Raw genomic sequence first — 13,850 nt, 5'->3', positions numbered from 1 at the left:
GCACTGGCCCAATTTTATTGGGCCGCGAATAAGTCCGTCCTCCCTAATATAATTAAAATCCAGCATTTACATAAACACCCTCTCTCTGGCTATAAGGAGGGGGCAGATACCACCCACTTTTCCGACCAAAAAATCAGTGGAGGAGACTTTACGCTTTGCCTGCATCAGAAATACCTCAAAGCAAAAAGTTTTTTGGAAGTGATAATAACTGATCATTTAGTCCGTGTTTGTTGATTTAATGATTTAAGAATACTAGCAATCAAGGTTACGCCGCAAAGGCTTTATGTATAACATTTACGTGATGTTAAGAAAGTGATAATTTGAAAGTCCGGCATATCTAAAACTTTGTACAGGTTTTTTCTACTCTCTCTCTCTCTCTCTCTCTCTCTCTCTCTCTCTCTCTCTCTCTCTCTCTCTCTCTATCTATCTATCTATCTATCAATCAATCATATATATATATATATATATATATATATATATATATATATATATATATATATATATATATATATAAACGTAGAAATGTTTCCTTTTCATTTCATCTGAGAAGAATGTTAGCGAGGACGTTACTGGACTGTCTGAGATTTTGACAATGCGTGGTTTTACTCATTTTATTGATATTACAGAGGTTTATAGTAGAGGTACTACTGATATGTATACCAGGCAACCCATTCCGTCTCGCCTTCCTATGGGGCGCGCAAAACTAGTATCACATGAACGCGAAAGTTTTCTTTGGCATGGTCCGTTTGCCTAGCGACTCAAACGCTCCAGTAACATATCACCCATCAGGATGTTTTTCAGCTATCCACATCAAGCGATCACACGTTATTTCCTTGTCTGGTGAGGAAGAATAGTTACCTCCCGGAGCGCAGGGATTCAGTTAACGTTTACTTTAGAATATCCAATAAACATTAAGGACATCTAAAACTTCTGTTAACACCCTGGAACAGTTTAGAGTGCAAGGATTACCCGACACAGACATTCACACTTCCACAGTGGAATTAGGGATTTAGCATCTTTGCGCACACACACACACACAAATAAAAATAAATAAATAAACAGATTAAAAAAAACCACAGTCATCAACAAAAACGGTCATATGTCGTAAATAAATAAAACAAATAATCGATTTCACACTTTATCTCCGCGAGTCCACGGTTTTCTAACACTTGTAGTTTGAGCAATAAATAGCCTACGCTACCTATTCGGCCTCCAGGCAAAACAAATCTTCCAAATATTTTACTTGCAAATAAAAATCACATGAAATATGCCTTGTTTTATATATATCGCGCGTTCTGTGTTTAATAGGCTATTGGTCCATTTCCGAGAAAGGATTCAGATTTTAACGTTCGTGTTTCAGTAATTGGGTTTACGTTTTGTATTCACTTCGACATTCGTGGCCTAGCCCCGCACGGCATATATTTGGCTTAAAATATGAATATTTCTTATACGTGGATGAATTTGTAATACGTTTACTTCGGCATTAACAGAAATCTGGCAGTTGGGGGAAACAAAGGTGTTTTAAAGGTGCTTTATCAGGTCCTAATGGAAGTTAATGAGGAAAAAAAGGCATGCGCGACTCGGCTACTGGACAGCTGTTATCATATCTGATGTTTGAGAGGATGACACTAGACGACCATAAAGCCCGTGAAAGGAATACCATGTCATAATTTGTACGCACCCCACTGGGGTGCTTTTTGTCCATCAGCACAGCAACCCCCCTTTCCCACAGCGCTGGGAGACGTGCTGACTGTGTCTGTTTCACATCAAAGACGACACCCCAGAAAAGGTGACAGTGATTAATGCAAGCAAAACCCATCGCTCCATACCTGCCGCCTGCGCCCTTCGCAGTCTGCGCCTCGCACAGACACGCGGTGGCACCCTCGGCGTCGACTCTTCTTTTCGTTTTCAAAGCGCTCCCTCTGTTGGACAAAATGTAACAGTACATATTGAAATTCACTTTCTTGGTTATTTTTGCACAAGCGTAACAGGAGGTTGCCATTGTATTGTTTATAATTAGTTTATTAATATTCTTTTTTTGTCTAGACTTTTATATGACCCATGTTCAGAAAGTAGACTACTATACAATAACATATTACACTCGACTTTTAAAAAATAGTATCTTATATAGTAGGACGACCATACCACAGTTGGAAGTTGGAATTTTTCTCTTTCATCAAAAGACGAGCAGTAACAGCCATTTATTTCCAACCGACATCACCAACAAACAACAAACAACTTATCCTAAACACATACATTTAGTTGGACGTAAAGAAACAAACTCGATAGTAATAACTCGATGTGCGTCAAAAACTGGGTTAAGTAATTGTAACAATAAACAAACAAAATATTTTATTTGAATTTTGTTTTACAAATAGGAATTATTGTGGTGTGTGGTGCGGTGCAGTGTGAAAACAGATAAGCTCATTGCACGTAAGTGGGAACGCACAGAAGCAAGACAGCGCAATCACCGGGGGGCGGACGGGGTTATATTCTGACCACTTCACACTAGCGCATACTGCGCGTTTAGTGCCCGTACTGACAACACTGGGACAAAACCTTTCTGGGAAAATATGGAGCTTGGGAACGCAAGGAATTTAAGGGGGAAATGTGCTCTCAGACAGCACATCATCAGAGAGTTTCTGGCAGAATTGCTTGGAACATTCGTATTAATAGTAAGTACTATAAGTACTACTGTCAAGAGACTTTTTCCAGAGATATATACAATAATTGTAAACTGTCAATATAATTTACGATTCACGTTATTCTGTTCGACAGGACAGAGCATTTTCGAGCATTGGGTTATGAGTTTATTTTCACGATGCTTGTTTGAGATAGACCTACTATATTAGCGTCAAAATGTCAGTGAGTCAAATAAAAATTTTAGTATGTCGCAAATATATTTCAGAATTTTATTTTTTAAAAACCTCCCCAATACATATGTTACAGAAAATAGAGAAATTAACATGATTACTTATACAGCCTGAGCTTTATTAAACCATAAATGGTAAGATCTGAGTAATCTCCTTTACTCTGGTGCCTCCATCAGCATGACTCAATATTTCCTAGTAGTTTGACTAGGTCATGAACATGACCTAAAATAGCAGCAATGTAATATACCAAGAATTACAAGTCACTTACAAAGAGTAAATTAAACTTAGTGGTTACTGGACAACCTTCTCAAACTAATACGCCAAAGGAAGATGGCAGATGACCAATCAAGCAAGCCATCACTGGGTAAAGCACGGTGGGTTCCTGCAGACTGTTCCTCCATCTCACGCCAGTAATCCAGTTCCAGTTTGTTAACCTGTTCTGACCTCATTTGTGGGCCAACTAATCAAAGATTAACATTTTTCTCTCAACACAAGCACAAGTATTACGTGACACATTCTGTTAATGGGTTTGTTGATGCCAAATGTTACTTAGATTTGTATATAATGTTACTTGGATTTATATCAAATCCAGCTTTGGTCCTGGACTTTGTAATTCCTTGTGGTTAATTACATGATTAATGTACCCGTTTGTCATCATACCTGACTCCTAGATGTGGACCTGGACCTTGAGGACTGTGATTTAATTGCCAGTGTCTTAGATATTTGTGAAGCATTTAATTAATCACATGTCATAAGATGGCCAACTGGCACCATGATATTTAGATATGTTATTTCTATTTTATTTAGCATGTGTTGCTTCTTGGCTGCATATGTCTATATGTAGCATAACAAAATATGGCATAATATGGTAAAAAATAACATACACTGATTTATTAATAATGCAGTTGATAACAAACTGAGCAAAGATACATACATAATGTAATTTATATTTTATTGATGTTAGAAGTATCAGGTAACCTTCTTCAGCACTGTATCTGCATATTTTAGAGGTAGGAACAGATCATTTCTAATATATGTGATGGAACAGAAGCGATTTGCAGGGAATTTGCTTTCCCTTCACAGTGATCTTAGTGATGTTATAGACCATTTTTCAAATTGTTGGGTCATCTCATTTGCAGATGTCTGGATCTAGGTTGCAGACACCTCATGACTTAAAATAGTAGCTTGAGAGCTCCTGAGCAGTGCAGAGAGTTGGTTTCAGGACATAGTGTCCTGTTGAACTCTGTTAGTGATAATTATAAAGGAGGACATTATTGCCCTATGCATATTTTTTGGTTTTCTCTGTTGTCTAACTCTTGTCTATTCTCTGATCCAACTAATTTGAGCTCTGTGTTAAATAGTTATATCTGTCCCTGACTCCTGTCTTCTGGCAGCTCTTTGGCTGTGGCTCTGTCGCCCAGGCTGTCCTGAGCAGAGGAACCTTGGGGGAGCCATTCACCATCCACATTGGCTTCACCATGGGAGTGATGTTGGCCATTTACGTGGCCGGAGGGGTGTCGGGTAACCAACAAACACATTTATTCAACCACATACACTTATTCAAACACATACACTTATCCAGACCAAGACTTAATTTGTTTTGTTAATTTGTTTATTCATGATACACCATAAAGCAGGCAGCCACACAAATACTGAAGTATACATAATATCATTTATATTATTAAACAACCAAAATTGTTTTCTATATAAGTAAAGAATGAAATAAATTAAAGAAATAAATTAAAAAACAAATGTTCTGTGCAGTCAGGATGACCATACAGTTGTCCAGACAGTGAGAAACTAAAAGTGGTGCTGATCTGTTTTAAATGTCATGATGTAAGATCAGTTCTGTCTAACCCAGAGATTCACTTCGATTTGGCGCTCATCAAACGATGTAATCAAGCGATGTACTACTAGTAGTAGTAGCTCTTGGTGTCGCGTTAGGTTTTAGGTACATACCTGCAGTTATCTCTGCAGAAACTACAGAGAACTCACAAACGTCTATGTAGCATTTTTATGCATGTTATGTTCGTGTTGTGAATGCTTGATAAGGTCCTCAAGTAGGGCCTTTCAAAAATTGTTACTGAACTTTTTATGGTTGCCCAACTCTTGTGATCACAAAAACAGTGGGTGGGGAGTGATGTTATCCCTGGATACCTCTCTGCAATAACATTCCCTTTGGCCCACCCCAAACAGCGGTTTATCAGTGCAATGTGTAATCTTGACAAACATCACAACGTTCATACAAACCAATCTGGAAAACCAAGAAAAATAGGAAAGCAACTGAAACATAATGAGGGTTTCAAAAAAATATATTTACATTTTTAATTTTTTTTTAACAGCTCAGTGTGAAATTATTTAAGGCCACCAGAACCTTATAAAATGATACACTTATCTTTAGGCGTGTCTACTGATATTTGTGTGTAGACTAGTGGGTCTTCATTATGGACTCCATTAAGGAGAAATGGAGCAGAAACCCCAGAGGGGGTAGACGGAGGCTGAGCAGTCCTTCCCGAGCTGGTGGCCAGTGGTTAGCCATGCGTCCCCATTACCTGCATTAGCCCATCATCTCACATGACCTGTGGAGGCCTTCATCGTACAGAGTGGCATCCGAAACAACAAATGTAGTATTGTGCCAATGAACTTTCAGTGGCATGGGCCACAAGCAGTGGGCGTGGCAGCAGGCAGGGTGGGGGCCGGCTCCTGCCACATCCAGAAGGACGCGTGAGGGAAGGGAGGGGTCATGTATTTCCATTTGTTTTTCCCCGGGCTTTAGAGGGGGGGAGCTGAGATAAGGAGGCCAGGAGTTTGGCTGAGTTCCTTGAAGTACGCTGTGGAAAATTTCAGATTCATTCATGTGCTGCACAGTGGCCTTAAACAACTTGGACAGATTATGTCAGACTCAATTCCCATTGACCTTTCAGCTGGCTGTTGTAGACAGTATTTGTGAACTACAGTGTGAATTAGGGATAAAGAGGAAGCAAGTGGGAGCGTGGAGAACACAGCAGGTCGATGCCATCAGACTGATAACCTTAGGTGTCGGGTTTAGGCCCCATTGATCCTAACAGGTGACGATAACGCCTCTTTAAACTAACACATGCAGGCTGTCATCATGCATTTAACCACACCTCAGGAGAAACCCTAGCCTGAAGTGAAACAATTAAAATGGCAGAGGAAATTGATCAGCAGTTTGAACCCATTACCAAATCAATAGTTCCTGTGGGTTAAAGGGTTGGAGCAGTTGGTTGTGGGAGTTGGCATCAGGGCCTGGGTATCTGCTCATACCCTTGTCTTGGCTTTGTAGGCGGGCACGTGAACCCAGCTGTATCGCTGGCTATGGTCATCCTGGGGAAGCTTCCTGTTAAAAAATTCCCGGTGTATGTGGCTGCACAGTTCAGTGGGGCTTTCGTGGGCTCCTGTGCTGTCTTCGGCCTGTACTATGGTGAGTCACTGCTGCAGCACACTCACGGGATTAGTCACTGATGGGCTCACTGGTGGGCTAAACCTTTGAGCTACATGGAAGTATAACATAGTGTTTAACATATACTTACTGTAGGTCATAATGTAGGTTATATTTACATATTTATATATTGTAAGTAATATTTATATATTTACACATGCCAACAGAGACATTCTGACCTCTCTCTACATCACTGGCCTGGACATACATCTGGAGCAGATCTACTACCCTACAGAGATTAGCTGCAACACACCTGGCTGTCATATTCAGATCATACTTTAGGTCTTGATTAACTGGACCAGGTTTGTTAAATTAGGTTTGGAGCTAAACTCTCCAGGGAGGTGAATCTACAGATCCAGTTGATGTACGGCTTACACTACATTATACCGTATCTGCGCTATTTGTCAGAGCTAAAAAAAAAGAAAAAAAAAAGAATACCAATATGTGCATTAATTCATTCATGTTGTAAATAGCTTAATCCTGGAAGCGCAGGGTGCAAGGCATGAACCAAACCTGGACAGGCTGCCGTGCATCCTAATAGAAAACATTGTAATCTTTGTAGATGCCTTCATGGACTATAGCAATGGAGTGTTGATGGTAACAGGTGAAAATGCCACAGCAAACATTTTTGCTTCCTATCCAGCAAAGCACCTCTCAGTCCTCAATGGATTTGCTGATCAGGTGAGAACACATGTTGATCCTGTAGAACTCTGGTAACTGGAATTGTATAGTCTGTCCCCAGTATAATCATAATCCATTTAAATACACAGTATGTACTCTGTGGTTGACAATATGTCATATTGTTGTAGCTAATGTTTCCTTTATACATGTATAGTTATCAAAATATTTATCTCCTCTGAATAATTCAGTGTATGCGTTTCAGAACAACGTATAACAGGCTGGAGCTAAATAGAGTAACTTGTCTACTGTATGGCACTCGTTTGTCCAAACTTGAAATACAAGGAAGCCTCTCTATCTCTATTGTATTGGCTGCTTTTGAGGCCTCAGTGGGTATAAAAGAAATCAGTAATCATTGACTAATGAGCAAATATTAAGTCACTTCACATCAATATATCACAGAGTTCCTATTCGTCTAAATCCTACAGGTCATTTTAGAAGACAAGTAAATTCATTTAACTGAACAAGGTCTGGAGCTGATGGAATTGTATTATACAAAACACTCTAGTGTTTTCTTGATTCTCTTGTCTCTTGACGCTACATGAATTAACAATGTATTTTCTTTTAAAGTCACTCTTAAATTTCCTAATCTATTTAAGACAAAAGATGAGACAAAAGGCATTTCTTGATTAATCATTACTTTCAAAACCTTCATTTTGAGAAGTGCTAGAGGGGAGTAACCTGACCCGTGGGCTTTTTTTTTAGTTTAACCTTTATTAGTAATGGTATGGGGCCCCTCAGGGTAGCATTTGTTAAACATTTATATCAGTATGGGCCATTTTAGACCTTTAATTGGTTTTTGGACAGTACAACCCATTCCAATATCTAAATTTCCAAATTGTATGAATTGCTATCTGACTTTCAAGTTTGTGTTAATGACTACCATAGAGAGAAACGTTTGCTAGACATTAGTCATATTTGTAAATGGTCATGTGTACAAATTACAAACATTCCTGTCCTGCGTCTCTCTACCAGTAGAAAGGCGATACAACAGTAAAGCCTTACAGAAGCAGACAAAAATGGAAAACATCTTCTGTGATCATATATAGGTATCTGTGATCATATATAACTATGTGTGATCATATAGCCATCTGTGATCATACAGCTATGTGTGATCATATAGCCATTTGTGATCATATATAGGTATCTGTGATCATACAACTATGTGTGATCATATATATGCATCTGTGATCATATCATGGCTATGTGTGATCATATAGCCATTTGTGATCATATATAGGTATCTCTGATCATACAGCTATGTGTGATCATATAGCCATCTGTGATCATATATAGGTATCTGTGATCATATATAGATATGTGTGATCATATATAGATATCTGTGATCATATATAGCTATGTGTGATCATATATAGATATCTGTGATCATATAGCCATCTGTGATCATATATAACTATCCTTGCCACTTGGACATATATCAGGATTCAAAAGCTCAAACAATAAAATAGAATTCTAAAGATTTATCCATATGTGTGAAATTAAATATCTCTAATAAGCAAAGATTCAGTCTAAATTCAGCATTTTAACATTTTACTGTGGATATAAGCATGTCAGTAGCATTTATATTGTCTAAAATTGTGCCGGTCTACCCTAAATGTCCACAAACGCAGAGGGAGAAAGGCAATGCTTTCATAATCGCTCCTGCTTATTTACACAGGTAATTGGCACAGGGGCACTGGTGATGTGTGTTCTGGCTATAATGGACAAGAAGAACATGGGTGCACCTAAGGGGATGGAGCCTCTGGTCATCAGCCTGACCATCCTGGCCATTGGCGTGTCCATGGGCTTGAACTGCGGCTATCCCATCAACCCAGCTCGAGACCTGGGTCCCAGGCTCTTCACCGCTGTGGCAGGGTGGGGGGTGGAGGTGTTCAGGTACGGTAAACACCCTTGTGCAACTTCGTATTCCAACTTTTACCTACTCTGACCCTAACCTGCTTCTTACGTCACAATCTACGTCACTCTGACCTTTGCGATATTAACTTGCAGAGTTAACCTGTCAGCAGAAGTGGGGCAGAAAAGCATTACAGTGTCGTTTTTAATAGGAGAACTATTAAACAGCATGATCACGATGCTTAAAAATAAACACACTCATTGCACAGCCAAAGGTTGATGCCGTCCGAATGAGATTAAAGTGAAAATTCCACCTGCTAGACTGCTAGTTTGTAATACTCACAGTGCAGTGTGCCTCTGCTCCACGGGAAATGTAATCTTCTGGACTGTGCCTGCTGTGGCAGAGCTAACAGCAGCCTTGAGACAGCAGAGGCAGGTTTTCTCCTCTTCAAACACCCAGTATGCCTCTGTGAAAGGGCTAATAGAATTTGCAGTACTTGAGTGTAATTCATTCACACTGGAAAAGGACTCAAAGCACAAGGAGAAAGGATTGGGATGTTGAACATTCCACACATGAATACTCTGAAAGGCGTAACTGAAGCGCTGTTTAATTCATGTAGTCTTTTTTACTGTTGAAACAAAAATGTCTCTCCTCTATTTTTTCAAAGCAGCTGTCTGAACTACATACTTTTATTTGTTCAAGATAAACCTCGGAGGTCACATGTCCAGAGAACTGTATGAACCGTCAGTGTCCAGACTAAAGGAAATCTGGGGCGCATTTACAGGAAGGACATGGATGTTTTTATTTGTAGCACAAAAATTACCATACTGTCAGCTGAAATTGAAATGGAGATGGGGTGTAGTATGCTAGGGGTGACAGTAACTGCTCACTAAAGCCCAGTGGGAGTGTGTGCAGTGTGGGCAGAAGGAGTGACGTGTGCAATGAGAAGAGCAGTAGAGCTCCCCCACATCAAGCTGAATCCATACTGAAGTAGAAATGGAAGTGGGGATCAGCAGTGGGGATGTGTGGCAGCATACGTGTGTGTGGCAGCATACGTGTGTGTGTAGCAGGAGAGACTGCATGCATGAGAGCATGTGTGCAACCTGCAGTCTTGAGAGTAGATTAGAGCTCCTAATGCAACCTGCTTTTATTCTGCAACACACACACACACACACACACACACACACACACACACACACACACACGCTCTTCTCCCAAAGAGAAGCCAGCTACTGAAAAGCAAAACATGACCAGCAGTAGTGAAGTAGTGGTGATAAAGGTAGTTGAAAATAGAATCTGGAAGCAAAGGATTGCTGAGAATGGATCTGCCACTAGTACAAACAACAACAGTTGACCAAAGTGCTGCATAGTCAAATTAGCCACAACCATAAGCAGAGCAATAAGATACAAAGACTCGTTTGTACTAACGACAGAGTACAAACAACATAGTCACCATCCACTAAGAGCTGGTCCACAGCCTCAGAACCCAAACAGGCCTCAATGCAACATGTAACAAGCAGAAAGGAGCGACATCTACTATGCTGTGAGCTGGGTGAACAGTGGGCGCGTATGTTCATGTCTATGTTGTGTGGGATTGTGCACATGCCATAATTCATGAAATTATCCAAAGAACACTAATCGAAATGTATGAAATTATACAGGGTGCACAGAGCACACAGTGAAAATTTGCATATATCCTATAGTACAGTTTCAGGTCAATATCAATTAACAAATGATACATTGTGTGGCCCTAGTAATCAGTGCTAAGCCTGTGGCAGTGTGTATTCATAATCAGAGTGAATTTGTGACAGTGTAATGTACTGCGTCCTCAGAGCTGGGGGCTACTGGTGGTGGATCCCGGTTGCCGGGCCAATGGTTGGGGGCGTGCTGGGTGCTATGATCTATCTCCTGCTTATTGAGCTACACCACCCGGAGCTGGGGAAACAGGGTGCGGAGGAGAACAACATCAAGGACAAGTACGAGATGATCACCATGAGCTAAACAGGAAGGGGAGAAATCGAACTGTTGCACTTCCCTGTTGACCTCATCCAGACAGTAGAGAACAGCCTCCTGCTGGTCTCCTTTCTCCTTATGCCCGTGTGTCTTTAGATAGAATGCAAATGGGCACCATATGCGGGTGCTTTTATAGACATTACACTTTGAAATAAAACATCTGCCTTTTGCACAAAGCGCTGCTTTTACCAGTAATCTTGCAATGACACCATGCATGCATAGTATGTAAAAGCATGGTTGATTCTACGAGCTGTTATTAAGTTTGCACCAAAGAGGTAATTTAAGAATTCCCACTTCTTACCTTTTCTTCCAAGACCTGGTTTCTCTATTGTTTGAAAACAAACGAGACAAAAGCGGGGAAGAAATCATATACAGGCCTTCAGAAAACTCTGGAACAGACAGTATTTACATAAAATCTAGAAAATAGCAGTATTTTTTATAAAGTCTATAAAATGGCAGTATTTCAAGCATTTTTATTGGTATTTGAGAAGACGCTGAACATTTTTTCAAAACCAGCTCAGGTATAAATAACTCCTGTCATTAAGCCCAGGCACAACTGTTCATTCTCCAAGGCCACAACATGAGAAAATGTTTGGTTCTCACTGCAGGACGATATGTGATGTATATTGCTGTATAAGTTCATGGCACTGTTTGGACAGGGTGAACCATCCTCTCTGTCTTTGAATCATTCATAATTTAAAGCCATAATACTCCTCACTTCCACTCAGACAAGAATGTACAAACTCCACATGTGCTGTCCTCCTCCGCCCTTTGGCTTCTCAGGTCAGATGAGAACATTTTCATATGGAGTGAAGGAACAGAATTGACCTTTTCTGGACTGGGCCAAGTGGCACTGATCCAAGGGCAGCACGTGGGCTAAGAGCTGCCGGTGAACTTCAGTGCCATCAACTTGGAACTGAAAAAGCCAATAACTTGTGGTAGACTAACTGAAAATTAATCTGAAAATACACACAAACTTTACCTCAGACCTGAGGGTTAAAGCAAGAAAAAAATGAGTACTTTGTTACAGTGTAAAATGTGGATGGCCATATGGAGTGCGTGATTGGTTAGTTTCAACCTTATTTTTGATCTTGATGTAACTATTGTTTGACTAGTCAAAGAAATACAATATGAATCATATATTTTGTCACTTTGTAACCATTTAGTTTGCTCTATAACGAATGTGGCATCTTTTTTTTTCTCTGACATAAATCACCCTTTCTGGTTAAAAACAATTTCGTGATGCTATTAATGTAAATTTGACATTACCAAATGAACTGTAACCATAAACAATAAATTAATTGATTAATGGCTGTTTACTTTGTACAGATTAAGATATCTAATGTGAAAACAAACCTTTCTTAATAGATACATCATTGGTAGCAGACTCAACGACAATGAGCTTATGAAGAAATCCTCTGTAGCAGTCGAGAGTGGAAACTGTTCTGACCAGCCTGACGCTCAATTCAACCTGATTCAGGGACATAGTTCAATCTGCACATCAATCTGGGTCATACGACCCTTTCTCCTGAGGTCACCCGCTAGCCGAAGCTTTCAAACCCGTTTGCATTCGTTATTTGTCCGTTTAATGAAGGCAGACTGTGTAGGCCCGTGCAACCATACTCACTCAGAGTGGGCAGGTTAGTAGTAAATGTTTACACCCTGCAGCTGGAGTTCAGGTTTGTGTACCAACTGTGACATACAGCATCTATGGCCTGATGGTTCCAGACAACGTGATAGGCTGGGCTCTGAAAAGGAGGGGACAGCAGCCAAATCCTGTTCCCTGCAGTACCTGTGTCACGGAACAAGCGATGAAACCAATCAACATCCCCGCAAGACCCCCCACCCCCCCCACCCCCAATGAAGCATGCAATGTTGGGCTTCAGTATTACACCGTTTTGCTTTTATGCTCTGAATAATTATGGCACTGAGTGCTGAGTTAGATGACTCTGCCGGAGGAGTCTGAAAGGTACACAGGTGCATCATGTGTTTGGAAAAGCAAAGGTCGCCTGATCTGTTTACTAAGAATCTAGATAACAGTCAATCCCAACTATCCATATTCCCACATTAAATGAATGCTGGAAATTGTGTAACGTTATAAATGAAGCAAAGCATGTTTGTTTGTATGGAGGAGTCGATGGTGATTCGCACACTGCACAGTGATAGACACATATTCTTGTGTTCGGTGTGGGAAATGCACATGACCCTGGTAAGTAAACCAGGTGCCTGATCTGTCTCTAACAACTACTACAGCGGTCATTCAGACCAGAACACACGACATCTGTTCAGTCTCAGTCACATGGTCTTGTCCTAATAAGAAATAAAACAACAACAATAATAATATAAACAAAAAAAGAATGTAAAAAGTACAAAAAAAAGACAAATACATGAAAATGGAGCACAGTGATGAGCACAAAGAATGACAAATGATGGCTTAAGTTGACCTTAGTTCTCTTAGCACTGTAGGACACCGTTATTTCAGTGCATGCTCTGTTTTGCATGCTACTATGCAGAATATATTACAGAGTCTGTTTATTACCTGGCCAAACAAATATTTTGTGGATGGCACTAAAGCATTGATCTCATTGCTATTATTCAGGTGCTGCCAAAGAAGCAGGCCTGGAACGCTGCTTGTTTTTGAGATCTGCAGTCCGTGGCAAATCAACATTAGAAGGATTATTTTGCAGAGGGCAAAATTTTGCAAAAAAGAGCTGACAAATCAGAAGAGAAAGCATTACAAAAAGAATGCACTTGAGGTTTGAGTGTTGTCTGTGGTATTGCTCAGTCAGGCTGCGAGGTAAGCCCCCCAACCCTCCCCAAACCCGCACCCTCCGCCCTCTTTCACAACCCGCCATGGGACTCTGGGGCCATCCTCTCGAACCATGTTTGCTCACAGTGCGCTCTCCTCCCCCCCACACACCATGCACCACCTTCCCCGTGGGCTCATTCCAATAATAGTGGCCCCCTCCCC

The 13,850-nt window shown here is 40.5% G+C and overlaps 1 protein-coding gene across 4 annotated transcripts; it reads left to right on the top strand.

The window, feature by feature from the left end:
• The first annotated feature begins 2,492 nt into the window (after window positions 1–2,492).
• aqp9b (aquaporin 9b) lies at window positions 2,493–13,527 on the top strand. 4 transcript variants are annotated; one of them, XM_081706565.1, is made up of 6 exons: window positions 2,493–2,675; window positions 4,268–4,394; window positions 6,178–6,315; window positions 6,896–7,014; window positions 8,690–8,907; window positions 12,248–12,794. In XM_081706565.1, exons 1-6 carry the CDS (start codon window positions 2,574–2,576, stop codon window positions 12,522–12,524), a joined length of 981 nt encoding a protein of 326 aa, XP_081562691.1. In that variant the 5' UTR covers window positions 2,493–2,573; the 3' UTR covers window positions 12,525–12,794. The 4 variants fall into 4 exon arrangements, with proteins under 4 accessions (XP_081562691.1, XP_081562692.1, XP_026863192.2 ...); XM_027007391.3 differs by lacking the exon at window positions 12,248–12,794 and adding an exon at window positions 10,699–12,192 and having other exon boundaries at window positions 2,500–2,675; XM_081706567.1 differs by having other exon boundaries at window positions 2,540–3,247; window positions 12,248–13,205.
• Window positions 13,528–13,850: the final 323 nt, after the last annotated feature.

This window comes from Electrophorus electricus, chromosome 23 (assembly GCF_041902795.1).
Source record: "Electrophorus electricus isolate QZ-2024a chromosome 23, ASM4190279v1, whole genome shotgun sequence".
Lineage (NCBI taxonomy): Eukaryota > Metazoa > Chordata > Actinopteri > Gymnotiformes > Gymnotidae > Electrophorus > Electrophorus electricus.
The sequence above is the reverse complement of the archived record's forward strand: the minus strand, read 5'-3'. Positions and strand labels throughout refer to the sequence as shown.